This window comes from Blennius ocellaris (genome assembly GCF_963422515.1).
Source record: "Blennius ocellaris genome assembly, chromosome: 13".
NCBI classification, from domain to species: Eukaryota; Metazoa; Chordata; class Actinopteri; order Blenniiformes; family Blenniidae; genus Blennius; species Blennius ocellaris.
Window position 1 is genome coordinate 10,108,290 of NC_137662.1, and position 26,216 is coordinate 10,134,505.

General features: G+C 43.2%; 2 protein-coding genes across 4 annotated transcripts in view; one reads left to right on the forward strand and one right to left on the reverse strand.

Annotated features, from left to right (window-relative positions):
• The first annotated feature begins 1,090 nt into the window (after positions 1-1,090).
• On the forward strand, positions 1,091-4,111 carry mrpl2 (mitochondrial ribosomal protein L2). The gene is made up of 8 exons (XM_080507749.1): positions 1,091-1,198; positions 1,780-1,863; positions 1,960-2,125; positions 2,288-2,429; positions 2,571-2,686; positions 2,765-2,875; positions 3,630-3,703; positions 3,786-4,111. The coding sequence occupies exons 2-8, from the start codon at positions 1,792-1,794 to the stop codon at positions 3,993-3,995; spliced, it is 891 nt and encodes a 296-aa protein (XP_080363875.1). The 5' UTR covers positions 1,091-1,198; positions 1,780-1,791; the 3' UTR covers positions 3,996-4,111.
• LOC308138570 (phosphofurin acidic cluster sorting protein 2) overlaps positions 4,085-26,216 on the reverse strand; it is a 49,449-nt gene continuing 27,317 nt past the window's right edge. The window contains exons 5-25 of one of the 3 annotated variants that reach the window (XM_080507746.1): positions 24,636-24,798; positions 23,074-23,165; positions 22,860-22,940; positions 22,437-22,496; positions 20,909-21,060; positions 19,802-19,895; positions 18,687-18,770; positions 16,541-16,668; positions 16,229-16,361; positions 16,031-16,135; positions 15,753-15,859; positions 14,309-14,463; positions 14,099-14,209; positions 12,844-12,946; positions 12,105-12,137; positions 9,649-9,691; positions 9,485-9,527; positions 8,745-8,883; positions 8,444-8,667; positions 7,580-7,693; positions 4,085-7,365 (exon numbers count right to left, since the gene is read on the reverse strand). In XM_080507746.1, coding sequence (XP_080363872.1) covers positions 7,250-7,365; positions 7,580-7,693; positions 8,444-8,667; positions 8,745-8,883; positions 9,485-9,527; positions 9,649-9,691; positions 12,105-12,137; positions 12,844-12,946; positions 14,099-14,209; positions 14,309-14,463; positions 15,753-15,859; positions 16,031-16,135; positions 16,229-16,361; positions 16,541-16,668; positions 18,687-18,770; positions 19,802-19,895; positions 20,909-21,060; positions 22,437-22,496; positions 22,860-22,940; positions 23,074-23,165; positions 24,636-24,798 — 2,280 coding nt within the window. In that variant the 3' untranslated portion in view covers positions 4,085-7,249. The other 2 variants (XM_080507747.1, XM_080507748.1) reach the window with 2 other exon arrangements.

Genomic DNA, 26,216 nt, shown 5'->3' on the forward strand with positions numbered 1-26,216 from the left:
TTTGATTGTTATAAACAAATGCCTATCCAGGCCCAACCCTCAATCCTATATGTGTTTATGTCATTTTTACTTAGCAACCGAAATGTGCTGAACATTTCTACAGTTAAGTGTTTTTCAAAACCAATGCTTTTTATTTTTTACTCAAGTAAATGGGTTAAACTGTCCTGTTACTTTAAACAGTCTTTTGTTTTTACAGTAGTATGTGTACTTCTCCCCACTGTCAGTACTTTTGCCACCTCTGCTACAACCTTTACAAGTTAATTAAAAGTGTCTCTTTTTTGTACAGCCACAACTTAAAATAAATCACAAAACTTCCCATGCACAAGTGTCATACTGGTTTATTTGTATCCACATAGTTTATTTCTTTTATATATATATATATATATATATTCATAGCAAAATTCAGAGCAAAATGTTTGAAAACTGCGCCCTCAGTAAAATGGGTGATGATCTCGCTAAATGGTACCAGAAATGAAATGTGTTAAATATGAGTAATGAGCTTCTTCGCACTGTGTTGCAAGTCGACTTATGTGTTTCTCTGAGACAGTCTGATTAATGTCACATGTCACTTCTGTCATGGTAAATCAAATCACAAATGCAACTGGACTTTTTATGTTTTGATGTTATTTCACCTTTCATTGGGAATATCTCATTAATTTCATCTGAGTTTAGTCATCCCTTTGGTTATATCTATTTGCTGCTGTGTTCTGAAAGTCTTGTGTTTGTTTGACACTTGACAGTACGTCTTTTGCTTTGTTGGGGTTGTCTGAGTGACACCCCCCCCCCCCCTGCATATTTGTGGTCAATTTGATTGCTCATATGCAATTATGCAATTGTTTTCCACGTACTTGGGTCATTTTCTTGATACAGGGTTTCAGATCTCAGTGTAATCTAAGGAGACAGTGCTGCCACCTGGAGGCCAACGTCAAAACAGTCGTTAGGAAATGTGGTTAAAATCGGATTCAAAACAAATACATGACAACGCACACCTTTAAAATATCTTATAGAAAATATAAATTGTGTACTCTAACGTGTATAACGTATACACTATTCTCAACACACACAATACAATCGGTAAATACAGGGTCGACGTCATCAGTGTGCGACGCAGCGTGCAGGATAATGAAGGACACCGAGAGGAAGCTGTGAATGGAATAAAGTCGGGATTTCATATCGGTTTAAATCCACTCAAACTCAGGTTTGTGTCATGAAGTTAACATGAGACGCACTGTCATCAGTGTGCCCTCCATTAAAACAGGAAACGAAAGGAAAGCCAAAGTAATCTGTGTAAGATTAGGCTAAGCTAACAGGCTAACCCGATGCTGTCATTGAAAATTATTATTGTATTTCCATAAACACAACAAATACTAAACTGTTGACCGCGGCGAGCTTGAGCAGAGAAAGTAAGTTAGGTAATTACTGTATCATTGACTTCATCTGTGACTTTACAAATGGCCGTATTTCGTATTGATATTGTTTATTAACTTATCATTTGTTCCTGTATCTGAATGACAGTCTCTGAATACATTACAAGTTGTGCCAAATTTTAAATTAGATGCTGATTTTGTGGGATTTTCTAGAATATGATCTATAGATCTGAACTATTAATGCAATTGATGTAATTATATGCATAAAAACCTAACGACATACTTCAAAGAGAAATGACATTTAAATAATTTTGATAACACATTTTCATTAAAAGGTTTAGCAGTAAAACCAGGTGTGACGAGAGGCCACGTTAGACCTTTCAAAGCATCACACTCTGCTCTCTGCCTGCAGGACACTTCAGTGATGGCGGTGTCCTGTCTAAGTCGAGCTCTGCGCTCCCTGACTTTGTCCCAGCCGGGTCTGATCTCCTCACAGGTATGAATTAAACATCTGTCACCTCACTCAAGACTGAGTCACATTATCAGAGTTTACCAAACAAACCATGCGTGTTTCTCTTTGTGTTGCTGGCAGGTGGTCGCCCAGTCAAGGCGACCTGAGATGTACAGTCTGGTGGGACAGTGCAGAGGATTCCTCACCACAGCGTCTCTGGAGCAGAACAGGATAAACTGGAAGCAGATGGACAAGTACACCATTAGGCCCATGGGGATGAGAAAGACGGGAGGTCGAGATTACACAGGTAACCACAGCCGCTGGTTTTTACTGGAGGTCCTGTCTATTAACTTGCATTTGCTGAGCTTTTTGGACATAATTTGTCATGAGAATGGTTGCAGGTTACTTGGTTGTAGCCAAGCATGCAATGAAAAAAACAAAACAAAAAACGTTTTTGTTCACCCCACAGGAAAAATCCGTACCCATGGCATCGGTGGAGGACACAAACAAAAATACCGCTGGATAGACTTCCAGCGATTGCGCTATGAACCTGAAAAAGACGGCCAGCCTTTTGAAGAAAGGGTTGTTGAGGTGCGATACGACCCATGCAGGTAAGCAGCTGCTCGCACAAACACACACACACACACACACACACACACACACACACACACAAAACACAAGACTTCCATCACTGGTTATAATAGAACGATGAAAAACAGGATTGGCTTCTGAACCGATTTATGTCCCTTCAGATCGGCTGAAATCGCACTGGTAGCAGGAGGAAACCGTAAAAGATGGCTCATAGCGACAGAGAACATGCAGGTGGGGGACATCATTAAAACATCTGGAGTTATCGGGCGCATGGCAGGTACGAGGCGGACGATTGGTCTGTTAGAGCTGCATCGAGACGACCGAGGTTAATGTCGAATAATGTCTGACTTTGCAGTGTCGGCCAATGAAGGCGACGCCTACCCGCTGGGAGCGCTCCCTGTTGGCACGCTAGTGAACAACTTGGAACTCCAACCAGGGAAGGGATCAGAGTACATTCGAGCTGCAGGTAATTCAACTTGATACGTCTGTACAGCTGCAGCTACAATTGAGCCGTTGTTGATCACTTCCCAGCAAATGTAACATTGGACGTGGAGGCAACATGCCTTACAAACTTTCATGTATACCATAACCATAATTATTACACCTTCTATAAGATTTACAAAAGAGAGGAGAAAGCAGATACATCGAGCTTTGGGATTCCAGTGGCTCCCAGGACTTGTCTTATTCGATAGTTTGAGAGTCACCAGTGTGTCACACATTAAAAAACGTGAACGTCTCCATCAAATACACACTAATATTGAACCTTCAGATGTTAAAAGATGAAGTGATCTTGGATAAAGGGAAAGAAGGAGTCAGTCTTTACCATGAGTTAAGGAGAAGTCAATAGATAAGGAGATGGGAGGGATAACTCGGATGTACCCATAGATTGGAAAGGGGATAGGAGGGACTATTTGGAAGTACTACGATTAAAAAAACCAAAAAAACCCAGAATAAAAGTGCTGTCCCTAATTTGTCCACTTGGGGCCGCACTGTTTCAGAAAATAGCAAAACAGCAGTGAAAGTTGGCTGCCTGGATTGAAGGGTATGGGTGTCCGAAGTGTCATTTCATGCAATTTTTGTGAGGCCGACAGAGAGGCTGGATTATATATATATATATATATATTTTTTTTTTTTAAACAAACCCTGAGTGACACAAATCTGTGAATAGACTTCATATTCAGCCACTAAAATCAGATTAAAAGAAAAAAATGTGTTTCCAGGCACAAGAGGAGTTCTGCTGCGCAAAGTGAATGGCACCGCGATCGTTCAGCTTCCTTCAAAGCAGCAGGTTCAGGTGGGACTATCTTTTAAAAGGACTACACTTGTTTTAACATATTTTACAGCCTTAAGCTAAATCGCTGTGTGTCGACACACAGGTGCTGGAGACGTGCATGGTGACGGTGGGGCGCGTCTCCAACATCGACCACAACAAAAGAATCATCGGCAAAGCTGGCCGCAACCGCTGGCTCGGCATCCGGCCTTCGAGCGGCCTGTGGCAGAGGAAAGGAGGCTGGGCGGGGCGCAAGATCAAACCGCTGCCTCCCATGAAGAGCTACGTCAACCTGCCCTCCATCTCCGCCACCTGACGCGGATCTGACGCCGAGCATTGCCGTCTCTCGCTTTTTTTCTCGTGATGTAACCGTGGAACGCGAATAAAAGACGAGCCATTTGTACAGAAGATTAAAAATTTTTATTAAACACAACTTGCTTGTGAGAGCATGGAAAGAAACAAAAACAATATAAAAATCCAAAACATATTTACATCTATAGTAAAACATGCAGAGTAACCCATATTTTTTTTTTTTTTTAGTGGTAAATTTAAAAATACTGTCATGTCATTTAAAATAGGGTTGTTGTTTTTTTGTGCAAAGACACTGGGTGGCATTTCAAGTAACAGGAGCAATGAGATGGCATGATGTTTACTGTAGTTTTAACCAGTAATAAAAGCATTAACGCTGATGTTAAGGTTTTGTTTTTGTTTCGCTGTGCTAGATTACGGTGACAGAGCATGCCTGCTCATTGGTCCAGTCTTGTCAAACACCCCCATGCTACCTCTGATTTAGGGCAAACAAAAAAAAAAAAAAAGAACTCTTGAGGTCAAATACATTGAAATATGCTTGTTATGTAATATTTTCAAGGCTAACCCGCATTAACAAATTTCCCTCAAAGCAACTCTGCCCCTGGTAACACTTAAAGCAGCCCGAGTTAAAGTCGGGGCCGGTCATGAGAACTTGGACTGTGGAGTCACAGGCAGAATAAATGGCGGTAGCTGCAAAACTTTAAAACATTTAAGTGGCAAAACATTAGGTAACAAGACGGCCATGATGGTTTTTCACACCTCAAAGGGCCTTTGAACGCATCAGTAATAAACTCATCATCACACCAGCTTTCTTCCCTTGACCATAGGTAGTGGTTTTGCATTTCAAATATAACAACTCATTACTTTATACCCCCCCCCCCCACACACACACACACAAAAAGAGTGTGTCCCAAATTTGAGCTACAATGTGTATAAAACCACATGAAAGTGCATTATAAAGTGAGGGAAATGTATGAGATATAACATACCTAATAGTGTTTGCATTGTACAAGACGACTTAATGGGTTCTGGAAATATATTTGGCATTAATGTCTAGAAATAATAAGGTACACTATTTGTGCTTTCAATTTACTGGAAAAGGGGGGAGGGGGGGCAGCGTTTGCAATTCACAATAGTATATTCTTGTATATATTTATATACAATACTTAAAAAAAAGAAAAGAAGCCAGCCTATCAAAGCTTGTAAAGTCTTCACTTTATAAAAAGCAACAAACTCGCACAGAAGGCCCTTTGTCCAAAGGTTTCCTATTGCAAAAGGTTCACGGTAACACTATTCAGGGAGTACCATCAAACACGGAGCACACCTACACAGACACACACACTAGGCAGTGACTTGCGACATCTGTGGCGGAGACTCCGCGGCCCCTCGCCCGTCGCCGTCGTATTTCAAAAAGCAACACTCGCATCGCGCTCGACACAGCTGTCACAGCATGTTTCAAGTCGAGCCGAATCGCATCTGCGGCGGTCCTGTAACGGGGCCTGACACGACACTGACCCGGCGCACACTGGCAGTGTGTTTCGGGTTACGACTCGCACGCCGCCGTGTCAGAAAGGACACCGTGGTAATCGGCCGGATCTGCCAACAATTCATGTCGCGAGCATTCGACCACATGCTCTCGCTCAGGGGTTTTCAAAGTGTGGCGGGATGAGCGCTGGAGTGACATCACAGCCCAACTGTTACGTACTTTGTAGAACACTCATTAAACACTGATTCTATTTATTTCTTTTATATTACAGGACATTAAAAGTCTCATGCCAGTTAGATGAATCTCGATTAATATTGCAACTGTTACACTTGTTGATTAGAGGTTATATTATTATTATTTTACAATAAATTCTGCTCTAAATGTGTGTTTCACTAGAATATTTACGAATTTTTCTTCTTTTTATTTAATCACGACCACACAAACACACAAAAAAATAAAAGTTAGAATAATCAGGTTGGGAGAAGCTCTCCGGTGTCCCACACTTTGAAAACCACTGCTCCAACACGTATCTTCGTCTAAAATAAGCTCTAATAATAAGAACGATCTCCACAGGGACCACGATAAATGTACAACTTGACTTTGTGACGGACAATGTTTGGCCGAGCCGGGAGCTCTCGCGATCGACTGTAAAACAAACTTGAATTTTGGCACATCGATGCACAGTCTCGGTTGAGCAAGGTGAGCGAAAACACAAGGTGGCTGTCGCCGTCGAACAAATTCAGCCTGAAATGACTTCAAAAGGGCCCCCCGATTACAACGCAGATGGAAACTGCTGCTGTGAGAAACAGTAAGACAGTTCATACAGGCTAAATTTGGCTTTCAGCTGTTTGGGGGGAGTTGGATTAAGTTGTTACCCTGCTTCTAACTGGTTGTTACTGTACAGTATAAATGTACACTCTCACCAAAAGGAACAAAAAGAATCAGTTTTTGCAATATGGAACTCATCTAATGAACTGCTTACAAATGTGTCAGAGCTACAGCCATTATAGCTACCTTCAAATACCTTGCGTGAGTTATGCAAGTTTGTTTTAGGTACACAGTGTGCTTCAAAACAACGAGGCAAAAAGGATTTCTCTGCACCTTCCGAGAAAAACTCACCTGTCTGGGAAAGTAAAGGGACGAGTAAGAAAACAAAACAAAACTGAGCACTGAGTTAGAAGAGAAGGTTTCCATCTAGATTCACAGCAATATTCCAACTTTCAACAACAAAACACAAACACGGTCTCCAACAATCTCACGCACGCCACTGCACGTCACCAGCACACTCCTCCATTGTCTATAGAGTAACAATAAATGTAGGATTTCACAGAAATAATAAAATGTTAACACAAAAAAACAAAGAAAAAAACAAAACAAAAACAAAGTGCAAACACAGCTGCCATTATCGAAATGTGGCAAATTGTCAAAAAGCCTCAAAATACCTCCGAGGCGGTAGCACAAATCTTACAAAATAGTACTTGTTCTTTTTGTAGTGTGTAAAAAAAGAAGAAGAAAAAAAAAAAGAAAAACAACACACAACAACACCGAAAACATCAAATTGACGACATGAAATTTGTGTCTTGAAACACGTGGGTGTGGGTCAGTAAGATTTCCACAGGAAAACTATTACTGCCGTGGGGTGGGGTGGGGTGGGAGGGTGGGGTGAGGCCTGGCGGCTCCACCTCTGATTCCCGGTCGTCTCACGGTGAGACAAGTGCAGCGGAGAGTCTGCTGGTTTCAGAGCAGATGGTGGCACGGGGAGGAGGGGGGGGGGGTCACACAGGCTTCGTGTAACCAAAGATTCCCACCGGGAAGTGCTTGACGTGCGTTGGCCACTGGGCGGCGAGCTGGAAAAACTTGACGTCGTTCCACTCCACTCCGTCTATGGTGACTGAGAAACGGGAGAAAAGGAAGGACAGAGAGGTAAACGGGGCATTCGCAAAAAAAGAAAGGAAAAAAAAAAAAAGAGGGTACGGTCTAAGCTGGGTTCATTTTACACCGACAGCTGTGGAGGGGGAACGTAGTAATTGTTTGTTTACACCGGCGGTTCAGTGTGTTGGATCAACAGCAGATGGCGGTGCGGCTGCAGCTGGGCGCGCTCTCACCTCTCAGCATGGTGTGCTGGTGCTTGGCGGTGCAGATCAACCTGCTGATGCCGTCAATCACTTGGCTCTTAGAGTCCAGCTCTTTCTCCTTCGGCTTCTTGCTGAGAAAAATAACTGGAGATGGAAAGAAGAAGAGGCCGAGTCATGAAAACGCCTTTTTCCTCTCTGAAAAATGTATTCATGTATTATTTGACACTTAAACAGAATTTTTTTTTTTCACACTGTTGGTGGAGTACTAATGCATATTTGAACACAAGCGGTGCTGGAGTGTGTCTCTCCAGACGAGACTGTGAAGTGCGATGAAGCGCCTCAAGCAGTGTCACTTGAGTCAGTGTCAGTTGGGGCTGAGGAGAAAATGAAAGGAACGGAGGCGTGGAGTTACAGAGAGATGGGTTCACCAAGTCTCAGCAGTCTACTTCCTACCACTGCTTGTCACTGGAGGTGAAAAGGTCTCTCTTGTAATGTTGCCAACACCAGGGAGGGGGGGGGGGGGGGGGGGGGGGGGACCAAGAGTTAAATTTAGCGTTATGTCAATCAAAGTAAAGAGACATATTGTCACCGTTTTTAGAACAGTAACTGTAAACACAGGTCATTACAATATATTATATATAATAATATATGATAGAATCATTTTCGGTGACTTGTGGCTTCATGTGTGTGAACAAACGGCACAAACGCATTGAAATATCACAGCTTTCACGGAAACGGGACCTCAGTTTGACGCCTGACTTCCTGATGGCGTTTGCTGTTGGGGTTTGAAGGCAGGCGGCTCAGTCCCGAAAAACTTGTTACACATTTTGTTTTGTTTTTCGAATTTGTCCTCCACTCAGCCCCAGCTGAAAAGTCCAAAGTCAGTCAGCGTACCTTTCTTGTTCTTCTCCTTGGTAACGACGGTCATGGCCATGCTGGGTGGGGGGGTGAGTTCCCCTCCACAAGGGAGGCGGCTGACTTGCAGTGAACGGAAGTTGCTCTTCAGTGTGTTCTTCAGTCCCACGTCTCTCTTCTCCCCGTCTTTCTTCTTCTCGGGGCCTTGCCAGGTCCAGTAGTCCACCTGGAGCCCCATCACCTCGCTGCCCGAACATGGAGATCTGCGCGGAACAACCAACGTGTGGTCAGACGCATAAAGCTGCCGGGAGATCAGATATTGTGACTGTCGTCGTCGTACCCGGCTCCAGACAGGGCGGTGGACACAGACGGGGACTGTGGCGGGGTTCCCCCGATCTCTTTCCCATACGGACCAGCCGTTGGAGGCGTCGGTGAGGACAGGATGCTTGTGTTGCCCCCCATCGCATCATCAGAGTCCACTGTGAATAGCCCAAGAAAAAGTGTACCAAGTTAACCACATCCGGGCGTTAAATGATAACTCATTGTTCCTGTAAACACAGCCTGGATTCAAACCCACCACCAGGCGAGAGTGCGAACCACAAGAGGCCCTGGAGCACTCCAGCTAAATGGGAATTTCTGACAGTAGTTTTGAAACGCTGATGGCCCAGACTGGCATCTGGTGTAATACCACTTTGTACCACATGGGGGCGCAGCGGGCCCTGTCAGTCTCTTCCATCCAACAGGCTGTGATGTTGGTGGATGTCACCCAGGTGTTCTTCACAACACTTTTAACCAGCTTTTCCAGTCGTTCCTCATTAATGTGACATTGAAATTTCAATATTTAAATACCTGTTGTACCGAATAGAGATGAGCAGGAGTACGAAAACAATCCAATTTCACATCGCTGTCAGGTTTCATTAACAGCTAACCTTTGTTTCATGCAAAATTCCAGCAAAGCTTGATGGCGAAGAGATTTAATGTTAACATTGTCTATGTCTGATATTCCTTGTTACTCGTCTAAAGGAATGAACAGTCTGGTGTTAAAGACACAAAGCTCCTAAACACCACCGCCAGTCTTACCTGACGTTGAGAGGCTTTGCTCCACAATTCCGACTTTCACAACCTGTGACGATAAAGAAGCAAGTTAAAACTGAAGCAATGAGCAAGAACTACTTGAAACCAATCAAACCCACCCCCCACCCACCCCCCTTCTCGAACCCCCGGAGTTTTAAACGAGCTCTTACCCCGATAAATGGCACAAATTTCTGACAAGAGTCTTCATCCGGGCTGTGGAGAAAGAAAGAGCGGTGAGTGGGTGGGTGACAGCGGGGGCGGTGGGTGTGAACACTGGCAACACTCCAGTGGTGCACACGAACACTGAATGGTCCCGGAAGGAAGATGGCGTCGCCGGTACCATGTCCCATCGTGGCGGGACATGGCACATGACTGGCTCAGGTGGAATGGGGGTCGTCTTGGGGTCACGGTACAATGAAATGAATGAGAGGACCGCTCCTTACAACCAGCAGTAGAAGGCGGGGAAGGGGGGGGGGGGGTCTTTCTCGTAAAGGTTTATTTTCATAAAATGCCGTTAAAGTTTGAGTCCCAGTTGTAGCAACTGCAACGTCTTCACACTCTGAAGTGTTGAAGAGATGTTTGATTTAGTGGTTTTAACAAGTTTTGAGGAAAACCAGGATGGTCGTTATTGTGATTAACGTTTTCAAAAAGCTCTGACCTCGTAATAAAAGAGCAAAAGTTTTTGAAAACACGCGACCGACAGTGTTTCAACTTCCCACACTAGGAAATACTTTCCCCTCGGTCATTATTACCGTTTACATATTAACACGATCTATATCAAACCCAACATTCATAACAGTCTTTCCTATGAAATGCGTTAGAGTTCAGATTGATACAACTCGCACACAAAAGCCGGTTACGCTGCACAAATTAAGAACTTTTAACAATCTGTCCAACCAAAGCAGCACACGTCACAAAGTAGTGTCAGCGGCTAGGACAAACCTTCACAGTGAGCAATGTATGAAACCAATCTTCCAAATGTTTTCTTCTGGAGTTATATGTGCACACATGGGAGAACACATGCATTAGTTAGCGGTTAGTGGCATTCGTGCAACTCAAAACATCGCCTGTGGTACTTTTTTTTTTTAAAGCCTACACTCCTTTTTTTTTTTTAAACATAAATTATCGTGGGTTATTTTTCTTTGCGTCATCCTTGAGTAACATGTCTGTGGTCAATTTATGGGCCAAAGTCGCATTGCGTAATAGTTATTGGCGCAAACATCTAGTTAAAATGAACCACCTGCATGAGCAAGCTGGCTTGGTTTTGGTGGCACGGATATCAAGACACTACCAACCAATCTTCAGGATACAGTGCAGAGAACGAAGCAGTGGAACGTAGCAGGAAGCTACCAGATGAATGACGCTTGTCTCGTCCTTTTACTTCTGAGTCTAAGAGAATCTGCGGTGGGAAAAGTGAAACGAGCTCTCTCAAGGCAGCCTGAGCATACAAGTGGAATTCCTGGAACTAATAGGAGTAATTGACATATTGATCAGATATGATCCGGGGTTTAGATTTCAGTCCACTGTCAAACTTCTTTTGGAGTACATACGGAGCAACTCAATCTTCATTATTAGTTATTTTCAAAGGTTTTGATCTTGTCTTGTTGAGCATGATGACAGATTACTAGCCGTGTGGAGGGTTTTCATTTCATTTAACAGTACGTCTCCCTCCTCTTCATTACACAAACACCCCCCCCCCCCCCCCAATTGGCTTTTTACTTCTGCATATCATGTTTGTTGTATTTTGTCTTCTGCTCACACTGTGACTACGCCACATGAGAAAAATCTGAACGATTAAAATAATCAGAAACGCATGGACCAATCAGAGATAAATCGAGGTGTGTTCATCCAATTTCTAATAATCTTGATCGCTTTAATCATCTAATAATGGCAGAAATCAGACACTGATCATGTTTCTTTAATGTGGTCAACAGTTTGGTGATAGTCAAAAGCAGAGCTGTGCTACATGGAAACCGGTAGATTTCAAAGGCACATTCTCGAGTATTAAACCTAAATTATTCCCCATTGAAGTTAAAAGCATTCAAACATAATTCCTTTTGATACGCACTGTAATCAACAACAGACATAACAAGATCAAGGGATAGATACGATTTCTAATCCAACTTTGAACGTTATCAAAGTGTTTTGGCCATCAAAATGTTTCTTGTAAATTATTTCTTTGCACGAATCAAAAAACACACTATTACTTGTACTTATTTTAGGCGTAATGCCAGTTGAAGGGAAAACCTGTCTGTGTCCCGGGTCCCGAAACTTTGTACGATCTGTGACAAAAACAGGCTTGGGTTTACCTTTCAGAGTATTGATAATTTAATAATAATAATAATAATAAAAAAAAAATCTGTATTGAAAAAAAAAAAAACACTCCAATTTGTCAACATTTGTTTTGAAGGTTGTTAGGCAAATCTTCACAGCAACAACACAGACGGCGGAATAAGAATCAAAAATCACAGCAAACCAAAGACACAAGTCAGGACAGAGTGCATGGTGAAGTCACGGTGAGTGTTGAGTGTGAAAAGGGAAATGTTAACACACGGCAAAGGAGCTCAAGCCAAATGGAGGAGGGCAAACTGGGAGGGCCAAACAAAACAAGAGTTGAATTAGATACCTGATATAAAAATCAAAATACAAACTTCTTTTCCTTGAATGCAAATCAAAGGGAAAGGGGAGGAGAAGGAATGCAACTGTTAAAACTGTGTTGTATTTAGTACCTTCTGACCAATAAGATGCCACTTTTACAAAAAAAAAAAAAAGGGGGGGGGGGGATTTGGTCAAACCTCAGAAAGAAAACAAGCAAATGCACACAGAAATGCAACAGAGTCTGTTGAGTGGGTGTCTGATCGTATAGGAGACTGTGAAATGGCTGTTTGTTGTATTTGGAATTCCAACTATTACTTCTGCTTTGAAGGAGTCCTTGTTTTTCTCATTTTGATAAATTGGAAATCAGCCAAAAAAACCTGCATGCTCTGCTTATTCATTCCACAACGCAAAAATCCAATCTATTGTGGAGGGCTGAAATGATTATCAGCTTTTCATGTGTATGACTCTCTCTCTGTGTTTCATAGATATGCCTGGAGCTGCATGCTTGCATGCATACTGAATTAAACATGTTCCTCATGCAGTTTTGCAGACATTCACTCCAATGAATAAAAAGCCGAATGACAGACTGATCTGGAGTCGCCACATTTCAGACGGACATCTAATCTGAGAACATCAAATCAAGTATTGCAAGTCGCAAAGTAACGGCAGCAGGGCACAAAAAAAAAAAAGAAGAAGCACAGATGTGTACATGCATACAGGAAGACTGGACATATGCAGAGGACAAGTGCAGCCAAAGCCACTTTTACCTCTTTTGTTTGTAGGTCAGCATGGCTTCTGAGATGGGGAACTGGTGGGACACGTTGGCACCAGCCAGGTACTGAACGACTCTTCCTGCGACATCGATGTTGTCTGCAGGGGGGTAGAAAAGAATGAATGTTAACAACAGGCGTCTTCCGTTTTTTACACCCGACTAACAAGTTACGAGACAACTGATGCACATGCTAATTTGCACACACGCCAGTTAGCTAGGAGACTGTGCATTAATCATTTGCATTCCACTGAATTAAGGAGACGGGGAGTTGCTGAGTGTAAAATGTCATTAAAATGTGGGTGAAGTCAGCCGTAAGACGGAAGATGGATTGTGTGCCAAATAAAGGCCATGGGCTCCGTTGCGTGGAGCCTCCTATACGTTGCTGAGAACCTGGCGTGACGTTTTTGGAATGCCCTTTTATTTTACCCACTGCTTCTTTTCCAGTGGAGTAAAGGTGAGGTAAAAAAAAAATAAAAATAGCAAGTGTAGAATAGATGGAAGATCCAGTGTTTTTATAATGATTCAATATGAGGCGTAACATGGACGTCAGTGCAGATGTGAATTCAGTGAATTAATAACTGAGAAGTATATTGTAAATAAAGTGCTACCTACCTATCTATCTATGGGGCTTGTTTGAGCGGGACAAGTGATGATGAAGGAGGAGGAAGAGGAGGAGGATTGCAACAGAAGTTCAAATATGTGTGTGTGAAAGAGAAATTTACAAACTGAAAGTGGGTGTACAAACAAAATCAAACTTAATCGAAAATAAAGCGATTAAGGCAATTTACAACAAATTAATGATGCTTGGATTGATTCTGGATTCTTATTAATTTACCGGAGTCCCATTAATTGGCAGCACATGATGACAATTCAAAGTTTCATATCCAAAACCATTACAAATGTGCCAACAGACACAAAATGCCACTAAAAGGTCTATAATCTCATGGTGGTGTAGATTTTCAAACAACAAAATCCCATTGTGTTGTCTGCTCTGCCGAGTTTTTGCTCGACTGTCTGGGGCAGATTCCTGACAGCAGCCGACACTTTACTGGGAGAAGAGACGGAGCCATGATCCAAAACAGGCTTGCTGCTGTCTTCTGCAATTGCGAGAAATCTTTTTTTTTTTTTTCCCCACTCGTCAGCCTGTGACCCTTTTACTCTGACCGCATTTCTTTCCCTTTCAAGCTGGTTTGCACATTAGACACGCAGCCGTTGCTTTTGTAGCCAGATACAAGAGCGAGGGTCGGTACCTGAGGCGGGCCGCTCTGTCCTGCAGAACAGCTCTCTCCACGCAGTGTCCATAAAGATGCTGTTGAACCGACTGTCGAAGGAGGCCACGTACTTTGCCAGAGGGTGAGAGCCTGTGTTAAAAGCGCAGGCAAAATCTTAGTATAGAAAACAGCGACGTGCAGAAGGTGGCGCGCTGCGCGGGATTTTCCCGACAGAGCAGGGTCGCTCACCGATGGGGATCACCAGGAAACGTATGTAGCTGAGCCAGTCGGGTGTCTTATTGGCGAGCTGCTCCACAAAGAACCTCAGGATGGTGCTGAGGTAACTCTGGTCGCCTGCCACGGCCACCTTCATCGTCGGCGGTGTCTGCGCATTGCAGTTACAGCTGCGAGAGGGAGGACATGGCGAGAGGGAACGAGTGATTAACAGCAGGATCTCATTTACAAATGTAGGTCAGAGAGAGTGTGCAAGAGAAATTATGGACGTTACAAAGATTTATATCGCAATAGGATTTCATTTAAAAAATGGTCCAGCTCATATTGTTTAAAATGATATAAATTGACATTTGCAAGAGCCTGAACAGCTTACTCGAGTTAAGGTAAACATGGCAGCTTTCAGACGTTAGTCCTACAATGAAAAATGCAGGACCAATTGAATTTCTAGTGAAGCCGAGATAGAATTGAGGTCATACACATTTTACCAGTTGACATTTGTCCTCGGTGTACTTTAACAATCCAAATTTATTTTTTTCTATTTCATTTCTGCAAAAACCTTTTTTTTTTTTTTTAATGGCATGCCACTCATGCCAGAGCTCTTGGTTAATTTATCATTTTAATTGCCAGGGGGTGTGAATATGACTTCATGTGAGTGGCTATTTTTCTATGTTCGGGCTGCTGCAGACTTTCAACCCCTCTACATACATTTCCAGGGGGATTAGAGCCAGCAGCCAGCAATAAAGGCAGTATAGATGAATGGATATACAGTATACGACAAGTTAATTGACGTTCCTTCATTTGGGTTGTAATTATTTCTACATTTAATGTGAGCTAAGCTTTCGAATAATTTCGCCACACTGGTTAAGAGAGGATCAAATGTTTGCCGATTCAAATAAATCAGAAATCTCTTGGGATCTCCCTTTTTTTTCCCCCTCACGTGTCTTTGCAGGAATAAAAGTTCTCCTTACTCCCTAGTATGAACTATTGAGGGAAAAACCTGGAGCCATCGTTGATGTCAACATCAGAGATGCGCATGGGGTTACGTCACACGGCCCCAGCTGGAGTAAACAAGTCGACTGAGGAGCAGGTGTGTGAAATCATTGAAAGGGTGCAGCTCAGCTGGATGGGGGAGAAAACATGCTTAATGGGAACAGCCTTGCAAATTGAGACCGTCTCCTCTCCCAAAGAGGCTCCAGCGAAGCAGACGGATCAAAGACGAGAAAGAAAGAAACCTGTACTCCGGGAGAAACTATCAATTCTGATAGAATGGTTTTACAGATGCAAAGCACTTCAGCTGCATCCATGTCCTTGAATTCTATAGAGCCGCCAATGTGAGGTGCAGATTGAAAGAGGACATCTGAAGGCTTTGATGAACAAGCCAACTATGTGATGGCCTGAGTCATTCAATGAGTAGGTGTGTATGTATGTATGTATGTATGTATGTATGTATGCAACTCACAATCTCTGGATGCGAGTCACAATGGTGTTGAAGGCAGCCTGAACATCAGCAGCGGAGCAGGTGGACACAATGGGCTGGCCCTGTTCGTTGAGCAACTCGGCAACGTACTGCGCAGAAACACAGAGGACAGGGAGACGGTTCGTTATCAGAGGTGCAAACTGCAGGTTGCAATTAAAGTCGGCAAAACATGATACCAAGTCTGATGGCACATGGTGCGTGCGCCTCTGCTCCATGTGTGAATTGAAGTCGTGCAGTTGGGAGAAAAAAAAATCACCCACCTGCCCTTGCCATTCCATAGTGTTGATGAGGATGATGCTCTCTGGGAGGCGTTCGTCAGAGATGAGGATTTGATTTAGCTGGTCGTACACAGACTTCCTGGGAACCTTGGAAACAGATGTGATGCACAGCGGTGTGAAACTGAGTCTGTAATAACACATCTGTAGCTGCGTACCGCGTTACATCTGTGTGTTGTTTACCTGCGCTATGAGCCGTGAGTCTGGGGAACACTCGCTCTCCATACTGCTGGTCCTGTCGCTCTGAGCCTTGGAGTTCTGCCTGTCTTTCATGGACGTGCTGCGAGGACGTCTCTGCAGCCTGTTCTCGGCTTTGCTGTGGAGGAGATCAAACGGAAAGAGCTCAAACTATGCGACACAAAAACACAAAAAAATACCAAAATGCAAGGACACTAATGGAGTAATGACTTTGCATCCGTCCAATTTTCAAATCAACGACCGCACAGCTCCACTGACTCAATGACAAAGAAATAGGGCACAGCCGCAGCAGTTTACCTCGGAGACATGTGGTTTTGGGACTCCGTCTTGCAGAGTTTGCCAACAGTGCTGGTCACCCGCTCGGTGCTGACGTCCCAGTTGCTCACTTCCCCTTGCACCGCCACACTGTCATCAGTCTCTGGCTCCTGAGCCAGAAAGAGATAGAGCTCGCATGAATTAAGGTGATAGGACTATACTGTTTATCGCAGGACATAGCAACTGCATGCAGTCTTCAAGAAATTAATGTATGATCTGAAAGTGTTTCAAAATGAGATTTGTAGACAGATTTTAGAATCTGTCTCGGAAACAATGCTCTTGGGCTTCAAGGAGAAAATGATGGAAACCACTGATGTGCTGGATAAATGCCATTTTAAACATTTCTGTCAATACTTCCAAGCTAATTAGAGCAATTACACCAGCCAACAAGAGGAAATGTGACCTGGAGCGATCTATGGATTATGTATGGATTAGTGAATGGAGCTGTCCAGCCACTGGGTTCCAGGGACGTAGATGTTAACATATCTGGGTGAAAATAAGTCAGAGTGAAAAATCTTCTGGAAAAAAACTAAAGAAAACAAAAACCCCCACAAAAAAACATGAGAAAGTTTATCTCAGTGCCTGGGTTGTTACTGTGGGTGTCCTTAATGACCCACTTTTAAGAAATCCATCCACATCTGAAAGCAGTTAAAAGTTGAAATTGATCGATTTGATAGAATAAATTCATATATATTTTTGTCAACTCAATATTTTGTTTTTGGTAATGGAATAACATTCTGCAGTGAGAAACTGATAATAACCCTTGAGCCTCATTTGAAGAGCCTGTAGATATCGTTTGTCATGCCGCCAAAGAAAACACCAGGTTTTCCCATTCTGTGAGAAGGCGAGAGTAGAGAGCTGTGGTGGAGAGATGCTGGCTTGGTGAATAAGTGAGCATTTGCTGCTTTCCAGTATCCTCAGAGCTTGGAAATCCAAGATGTCTTTTGGGCTGCAGAGCATTGAAAATCTAAGACCTGCCTCCTTCAGGTCAGTATCCAGACGGTGATCGCAACTTTTGTTTTTCTAAATGATGCATCCAGTATGACACTTTAGCATTAACACAGATTTAATTTCTCAGTAGGATAAATACAGCTCTGCTACTGTGTTGATTTGTGTTTTGGTGAATAAAATCGAGCAAAAATATTTAGCATTTGCAGAGCTGGTGTATGTATGCATACATGTGTGTTTGAAGGATGCCAGTTAATCATTCAAGATGGAAACATCACACTAAAGGAATCTACCTGTGATGAAACCTTCCTTTATATGTTACATCAGACACTAGAAAGAAGGGAGGAATTACCCTGAGACAGAGACCAGTACTCCCCCAATATATATTCACATATTCCACCTGGAAGGAATATTGGGCGTATATATTACCACAACTGTGGTAAATAAATTTAATTGAAATAAAACCTTCTATTTTGGAGGTGATTGCTTTGAGAAACAGTAATATAAATGTGACAAGGATAAAGAAAATCTGCCATAATGAACAGTTGATGTTCACAATGAAAATACAATTTTTTTGGGATAGCTTCGAGATTGACAAAATAATTTAAATAGTGTAATGTAGTGTAGTGCAGAGAATAGACATGTCGGATTTCTCACACCGACTCAGCAGCCCTGGCTGCACTGGGAGCGTCCACACTGACTGAACAGCCTTGAACACAACTCGCTTTTTTTTTTTAATTGAAAGTGACAATGTTTCAAGCATTTTGAGCAACAAGACAGCTGGAACAGAACATTAGCTCTTATGGTTGGAATGAATGAAACGACCCCGTGACAGACGAGCTGAACAAGGTTAGCCTGACCACACAGCACAACAGCCAAAACAAAGACAACCATCAATACTTGATTTCGCCAGCTGCCTCCCAGCTATTTTGAAGCTACCTCGTCTCATCTACTGATCCATATGGGGTGATTGTGATGGTTTTGTTTGCCTGCCTCTTGCTTCTCTGCTGCGTTACGTTTTCTCAGAAAACAACCACTGACACCCATGGGAGAAAGGGGCACTGAAGCAGACAGGGTCGGCGGCGGTGGTGGGGTTGAAAGGAAACGATAAAAATGTGAGGAAGACACGCTCAAGGTGATGTAGTTTTGAAATACATTTGCTGCTGTTCCAAAAACATACCCCGATGGTTGTGTCTGTGATGCTGTCATCTTGATATCGTCCACTTTGCACTTTACATCTGTCCACAGTCAGAAAGGCTCCACTCTGCAGGGTAAACAAACGCATGCCCATACATTACATCATTGTAGCCATGGCGGGGGGGGGGGACTTCTCCGGTGAAAATAAATGGCACAATCTCACAGACACAAATGGAAATGTTATGTTCCATCTCCTTCAGGTACGACTGACCACTTGCAGGATGTGTAATTTCACAGTTGCGCATGGTGACAGCGATAGACCTGCTGTGTAGAAATATCCCTACAAGCTGCAGCCCGGCGCACTAATAATTTGATAAAATTGGGTGTGCTCAGGTTTGCTCTGCTGGCCATGTTTAAATACACCTCGAAACACCGCATTCAATTTATTTCAGAATTACATCAAAGGCTTTTCAATCTGGCTGCGAGACATGTTGATGAAGTTCGACTGGAATGTTTACCGAGTGAAATGGAGGGCCCCAATAGTCTGAAAAGGCCCTTGGCTATTTTATTACCAGCTAAAATGGATTCCCAGATATTTATAAACAGCTCTGCCTCTCTCATCATCACACTCAACATGTCTCTCTTCCTCTGCCCTTGTTGTTCCAATGGGCCATAAATCTCTGAGTGGGAGTTTAGTATTGCTCCATCCAATCTTCTCTCCAAGCATGGCAGCATATTAGTGTGTGTGTGTGTGTGTGTGTGTGTGTGTGTGTGTGTGTGTGTGTGTGTGTGTGTGTGTGTGTGTGTGTGTGTGTGTGTGTGTGTGTGTGTGTGTGTGTGTGTGTGTGTGTGTGTGTGTGTGTGTGTGTGTGTGTGTGTGTGTGTGTTGGAAAGGTCATTTGGTGTCAGTCCCTATAAATAAAGAATGGCTGCAGAAGTGAACAGGCTAAGGATTCAGTCTTCGATGCTTTTCCGCATTCATGCTCTGAATATCTTTCCTGTAGTATCCTCGGGAATCCCTCCATCACTGTGAGCAAGGGAATACCGCCAGAGGTTTAAACAGCGGGACAATACAGAGGGAGAGTCCAGTTCGTACATGCATGGAGTAAACATTGAAGCTCAGATACAATACTGTGGTGTGTTTGGTGATCAATTTACCGGACATGACAGTTCTCTCTGCTGGCTTTTTTGGCTGTGTATGCTTCCGATCTCCGTCTGGGAGCTGGAGTGAGACATCCCCTCAAAAAATGGCCTGCACACAGGAACACGCATTGTGAAACTTTTTGCAGGATGTATCAGTTGAGAAAATGTTGTGCTCTTCAAGTACCACCACCATCTGAAGCTAAACCGACGTGCTCTGGACTGTTCACAAAGGAGAAATGTTTACTAGGCCCTTAAACTCATCTTTAGGCTTGTACTAATTGAATAGAAACAAAATCTTATCCTACAATAAAAACCCTATTATTGAGCCTACAGCAGTATTGCTGTGTCTCAATGTCTCAATGTGGTGTATCGATTTGACATCACATTAAAGGCCACATTACTGCTCCTACCATTAAGTGATTTACCAATCTCAGATTTTCTGTAACATAACGTTCTCTCCCACTTTAATAAGATGAGAAGAAATAGAACATAAAATAGGAGATTGAATCAAAACAACCAATGAAACCACAGAAACTAAATTCCAAACAAGTTTACAGAAGGACGCTTCATAGAAACCACTCTCTCCTGTTAAAGCTTCATGCAACACACTTAAAAGAACGTTTATTTCTCTTTACTTTGTCGACAAATAACTGTCGCCGGCTTGCTTTCAACGACCGCTGAGGTAACAGATTTCCACAGTTCAAAAATCGCCGCAGATCTTTGTGGCTTATCAATAAATCAGTAATCGTTTTATTCCAACATTGTCAGACACGTGTGATCTTCATAAAACTGGAAGGGAGCTCAAGGATTTCGGGTATGAATCAGCTCACAGTTGGATTGTGGATAAAAGGATTTAGTGCTGTGAAGCTAGCCTCCTGCTGAAAAGACTCCAAGAGTACAAAACAGAAAGCTCAGCTTTTATGAGTCTACTCTGAAGAAGCAAAGTGTCGGTGGCAGTACATTATGGAGCGAGCTACTGCTCTGGATAAAGGAAGGTCGTGATGAGTTGGAGCTGATGAACAAAAACAATGGCTTCAAATAAATAGCTTTTTGAAGGAGAGTAGATTGAAATCAGACATCAACTGTCTCTGTGGAATGACCTTAAGACAGACATGAACGTACTTGAGCTTGGGTTTTGGAGTACTCAGGACGCTCTCGTTGTCCTCCATCTCTGGCCCACTGTCGCTCTGGTTGTACACCTCGAGGCTGTCGTAGAGTAAGTCCAGATCCTCCTCTACCTCCTGGGTCTGGTCCACCGGGTCGGAGTCCAGAACCTGCCGCAAATGACGGATGCAATTTTGGTCAACTGTGATCGTGGGGTTTGTAATCACAGGTTTTGAGTCATTAATTGGCGCAGCTTATTAGTGAATCACTTTCGCAGGTGCGCTTAATGGAGCCGAAAAATGAACACCACCACCGAAAGGCTGCAAAATGACAAAATCTCTGCAAGAAATACATCACCACCTCGGTTCTAAGCAGGGCCAATTAAAAGGTAAGTGAGTGTTGGAGATCTAAGGTGCTGAGCTGTGCTCTGCCAGCTGCACAGTGGGGATGTATATCATAGGAACAGCACACAGGCAGGCCCGTGGACTAATCAGGTGATTAATGCCACTCCATAAGTGCAGGAGCTGGCAGGGAGCAGATAAACACAGTCTGTCCCCCCCCTCTCCTCCTCCTGGCTATGTATTTATAGAACTGAAGCCTCACACACTGCCCAAGCCACAAGGAAGGAGATTAGTGACAGGGAATGTGATAAAAGATCATCGGGCCACCTGGAGCTTCCAGAACTATCCCGCAAAACCCAACTCTGATACCCGGGAGGCTTTTGTAAGTGTCCCTCTGTTATGTCACTCTTGGCCTGAATTGTTTACATCGCACGTAAACAATTAATTCAACAACAAAAACCCCAAAATGCACTGTTTAAAACAACTATCTTGGTCACATCGTTGTTGATTTGATTCTGTTAACTGTTTGTGAAGACAGAAAGAGAAAAAAAAACAAGGCAACAGGCGTTCCAATTGCACCTATAGATTTCACAGTTCAACAGCAATTATGATTATCATTCTAATGGCTGAACATGGATTATGCACTAATGGCCCTCTAGAAGTAGAAGTGCATCACTGGTCCACATCCTGCTGATGACCTGGTTCCCGGCTATTATGCAGAATCCACAGAAACCTTCATTCTTAAGTACTTACGAAAAGAAAGACACAAATACATTTATCATTATATTAAGTGGTAGCTAACCCAGGACGCTAATGGAGCCTGCGTATAAAGTGCCGCTGCTGGAAACGTATGAATCATGCATCCATGAGCACAGACGTAATGTGGCCTCACGCCATAATGAGACTTGTAGCTCTGTTGCAGCAGTGATTCCTTTACTGGCCGTTCTCTTCCAATCAAGAGCACATTAGTGGTGATATAGCAATGCGCTGTTTAGGCAGTCAATACCGAAATTATTTTATCCCTCCCCCGGGGGACAATTTGATAAACTGAAAGTTTCACAGCTGGCTGGCAGAAGACTTCATAACCGAAGGGGCGAGAAATCCCAGAAGGCGGCTGTGGTGCATCCTCCGTTCCTTTTTGACATTGAACACGCTTGTTACAGTTGTCAATCAAAACAAAAGCAATTATCTTTTCTGCAACTCACCTCGTCTGTTACCTTGAACCTCTTCAACAACGCCACAAATTTCTGCTTGAAGTTCGGTTGCTGTAAAAGAAAAAAGAAAAGGAAAAAAAACCCTTTTGAATATGGAGTCAGCGTCTCCATTAAATAAGCATGACAGCTGTTCTCAGGCTTATACAGTCTCCCCGTTACTGCCCACTGGATTATTCATTCATAGCCATTCCATGTAAAGACCATTAGAATCAGTCCAGTGAGCCCAGTGTTCATTTACACGCTCATCTATCTGGTCTTAATGGCCCGGACAAATGGAACAGTGTGTGCCTTCCCTTAAAAGCTTGTAAAACAGCAAACACGGGTCCCAACTTATTCTCATAGTCAATGATTGGCGAGCATAAAACTCCCAAGTGAGTAAAAGAGAAAGAAAAAGGAGGGGAGGGAGAAACATACCCTGGTCATTGAAGTGGTCCGGATCATTTTCCTACGGGGTTTCTTGGGCTTCCTAACATCGTCGTCCTCATCGTAAAGGTCCTGAAATATGGAGAAGATTGATGATACCGATTGAATAATAATAAAAAAACATTTTTGGCGGAAAAGAGGGAGTAATTCTAGTATTTGATTCCACTTGGTATTTAGGTGGAGCTGAGAATCTCCTGGGACCGACCTGGCCGTGAACTGCGTCATCACTGGCTTCCTGCTCCGACGAATAGCTGTCGTCATCGTCCTCGGAATAGTTGTCCATGTCTGGGGAGCGGTCTGACGTGGGCCCAAAACAAACACGCATAAACACAACATTCATATATTACCAGCGGGAAACATCGAGTTCATAAACAGATCAATCTTCAAACAAGCAATACATTTTGATTACATACACAATAAATTCAGTTCTAAAAATGTGTGGTTTAATAAAATATATGAGAGGTCTACCCTCCACTTATTTATTTTGACCCCCAAAATCGGGAAAAAGCAACCCCCAGACCCCAGAATCTTTGGCTGGTTTGGACACGTCTAATTTCTTTCCCCTCACTAAAAAAAACCCCCCGGTAAGAAACAGTTCAAGATCCAAATTCAAATCTTCTTTTGTAATAAATGCACGAATACAAGGTAATCTGGTCTTGACCTCTTCAATAATATAGTTCCAGCAGCATTCGAGAGCATCACACAAGAAATTCAGCATAGCACCCATATGAGATAAATTATGCCATCTCTTATTTTTCACAGACGTATGAGGGAACCCCAAAGCAATTTTCCCTCTTGTGTAGATGAAGTCGTTTAATTTCCTATTACTTTGCTTTATCAGTAATGAATTGTTTTGATGGTACGGCAGGAATAATGAGCAAAGTATACGGCGTTGAAAAACAGCTTTCTTCCAAGTATACAATCAAATACTAAATTTACTTGCTGAAAGTAATGACATTATTATATGCAAATTAGAGTGCAGAGCTCTATTCATGATCTGTGTCTCACATTCTGATGAAGTTTTAATGACATTTCACTGGTAGAAACATTTCGCTCGGCTTCTTTCTGTTTTATTGGCTTGTACAGGCCCATTTGTAACAGGCAGGAAGTTTTTGATGTGCTTGACAGCCGAGGGCAAACGAGGTGATGGGAGAGTGATATGGTTTCCAGCGGACTAATGCAGACTTCCTTCTGCCTGGCGAAACATCCTGAGCTGTGTTCCTACAGGTGATGGATGCTGCTGGGGCGCACGGCAGAGAGGGGAAAGATAAACATCTTTCCTTCCCTCGCAGGAGCGACACTTGTTTAATACTTGGCGCATGAGCTCATCGGTTATGTTTGAGCGACCCCCTTAATAACATCCAGAACTGGGAGGGAGCGCTGCAGCAGGACGGAGGCACGGGGGCCGAACAGGGCATAGCACACCCCCCCCACCCCAGAGACCCGCGACCCCCTCCCAGTAAGGTCCCGAATTAGAGCAGTGTAAGGGAATAGGCCCTACATCTGTTCAACTCTCAACTCAACATTACAACCATAGCTGAAGAGAATAACATATCTTTGGCCCGTAGGAAGGGCTGGGATTAATAAAAGTTTATTCTGTGCTCAGCTGGGAAAGAGGAGCCATGTGGAAGGAGGGGAAGACCAAGAGAGGCCTGCTCCGGGGCGAGAGCTGAAATTACAGACGGGATTCTGCCGGGCAGTGCATAGGCACAGGCCCGTCAAGCGGAGCCGCGCGGGAAGAAGGCTGGAGCTGGTCAAGGTGCCCACCTGAGGTCTTGGTTTTGCGGCCAGCCTGGCCGCTGCCGTCCTCGTGGTCGATGGGCTGGCTGGACAGAGAGTACACGCTGATCTCCGCCACACGCACTGGCGCCTCCTTCACGTTGCTATGGAGACCCAGTATCTGTCCTCCGTCTGTCGGGTGTTGCATCACCTGCACAATATTTAACAACGGCGAGGGATGGGTTTGTGTATTAATTCAAATAAGAAGCTGACTCAAAGCCTTTGTAATATTGCTGATCATATCGTCTTGTACTGTCAACAGGACATGGGACTTCACTGGTCACGGCATCAATTGCTTTTCTCACCCAGATGCCCTCATGTCTCATACAATCACTGCGTCTTTCAATCACTGTGCAAGCGTGTTCAAGCAGCAACGAAGCGATATTACAAATAAAAATGCTTCTCCAACAGAGAGGCAGGATGGAAAATTCTCATCTGATTTTCCCGAGCTGACAAGGATCCAAGAGAGATTAAAATGGCCTCTGTTACACTGCTTTATGCTCGCGGAGATTTACAGACTGATTACAAACTGACAGCCACGCTATCCCCAAATAAATCTTCATTAGCACTATTCTGCTCTCCGCATTCTCAAAGACTAAATGAGCCAAACCAATATGTGCATACCATCAAGGCGAGCACTATAACACACTTTCATTCCAAACTCTGTCTAGGGGGTACTTGCAATACTTCACTTGATGAATTGCTGTTCTGGGAGTCGGCTCATTTTGCTCAAACACTGGCAGGGGTGCACTTGGATGCCCCGTTGCAAAGTCCAATAAGTGACTTCGTCCCACAAGATGCCTCGGTAGTTTCACAATAAGGGCACGAGGGGGTTCACTTTGCAGCGGATGACATTGTGATTACCCAACAGATTCCAATAATGGCCAATCTCGGTTTATTCATAGCAGAACGGCTGTTCCACTGCAGCAAGCACCAAAACAGCCCAGCAGTCGAGAGGTATTTCAAAATACGATAACACATTAGTTTTATTTTCACACGTGAGCACAGAGCAACAAGTCTGCTGTAATTACAAAAATCTCCCATTCTTTTCTTAAAAGAAATTGGATGCTCAATATCTGTCTAAAGCTCTATATTTACTCCTTTGCTGTTTACATCCAAGATAATGAATTTTATTGCTCTACTATATCATCTCTATTATAAGACTAATTCTAATATAAGCCTTCAATAAGAAAAGCGACAATCTAACTATAAATCATTGAAGCAGGTTAGTGCCACGTCTTGATGGGAGTGGATGACCCACAGGGCAGAGCACATTTAATGGTACAATGTGTGACAGTCGTGTGGACGATAAGTGCCATGAAGACGAGAAGTGTAAGAGTAATTCTGTGTTTTCAAATATATTAGGTAAGTGACTGATTTAACTATTTGAATTAGTTAACAGTAACAAGAAAAAGGTTAATAATCCAGGTCCATAAATAAAGCAGCAGTAAAAAAATTAATTTAATTTGAAATGATTTTATCTTAGCACAAGGAGTTTTAATAGTCGTAGTAGTACAGGAGAATTTTAGGGCTCTTTAGCTTCTATCTCATTGGAACTCAGAAACAAAT

Bases quoted from the DNA above. Each gene is read 5' to 3' on its own strand.
- mrpl2 (XM_080507749.1), top strand. From the start codon at position 1,792: ATGGCGGTGTCCTGTCTAAGTCGAGCTCTGCGCTCCCTGACTTTGTCC. The intron at 2,126-2,287 runs GTAACCACAGCC...TTCACCCCACAG, and splicing joins GGGAGGTCGAGATTACACAG to GAAAAATCCGTACCCATGGC. The intron at 2,876-3,629 runs GTAATTCAACTT...ATGTGTTTCCAG, and splicing joins AGAGTACATTCGAGCTGCAG to GCACAAGAGGAGTTCTGCTG.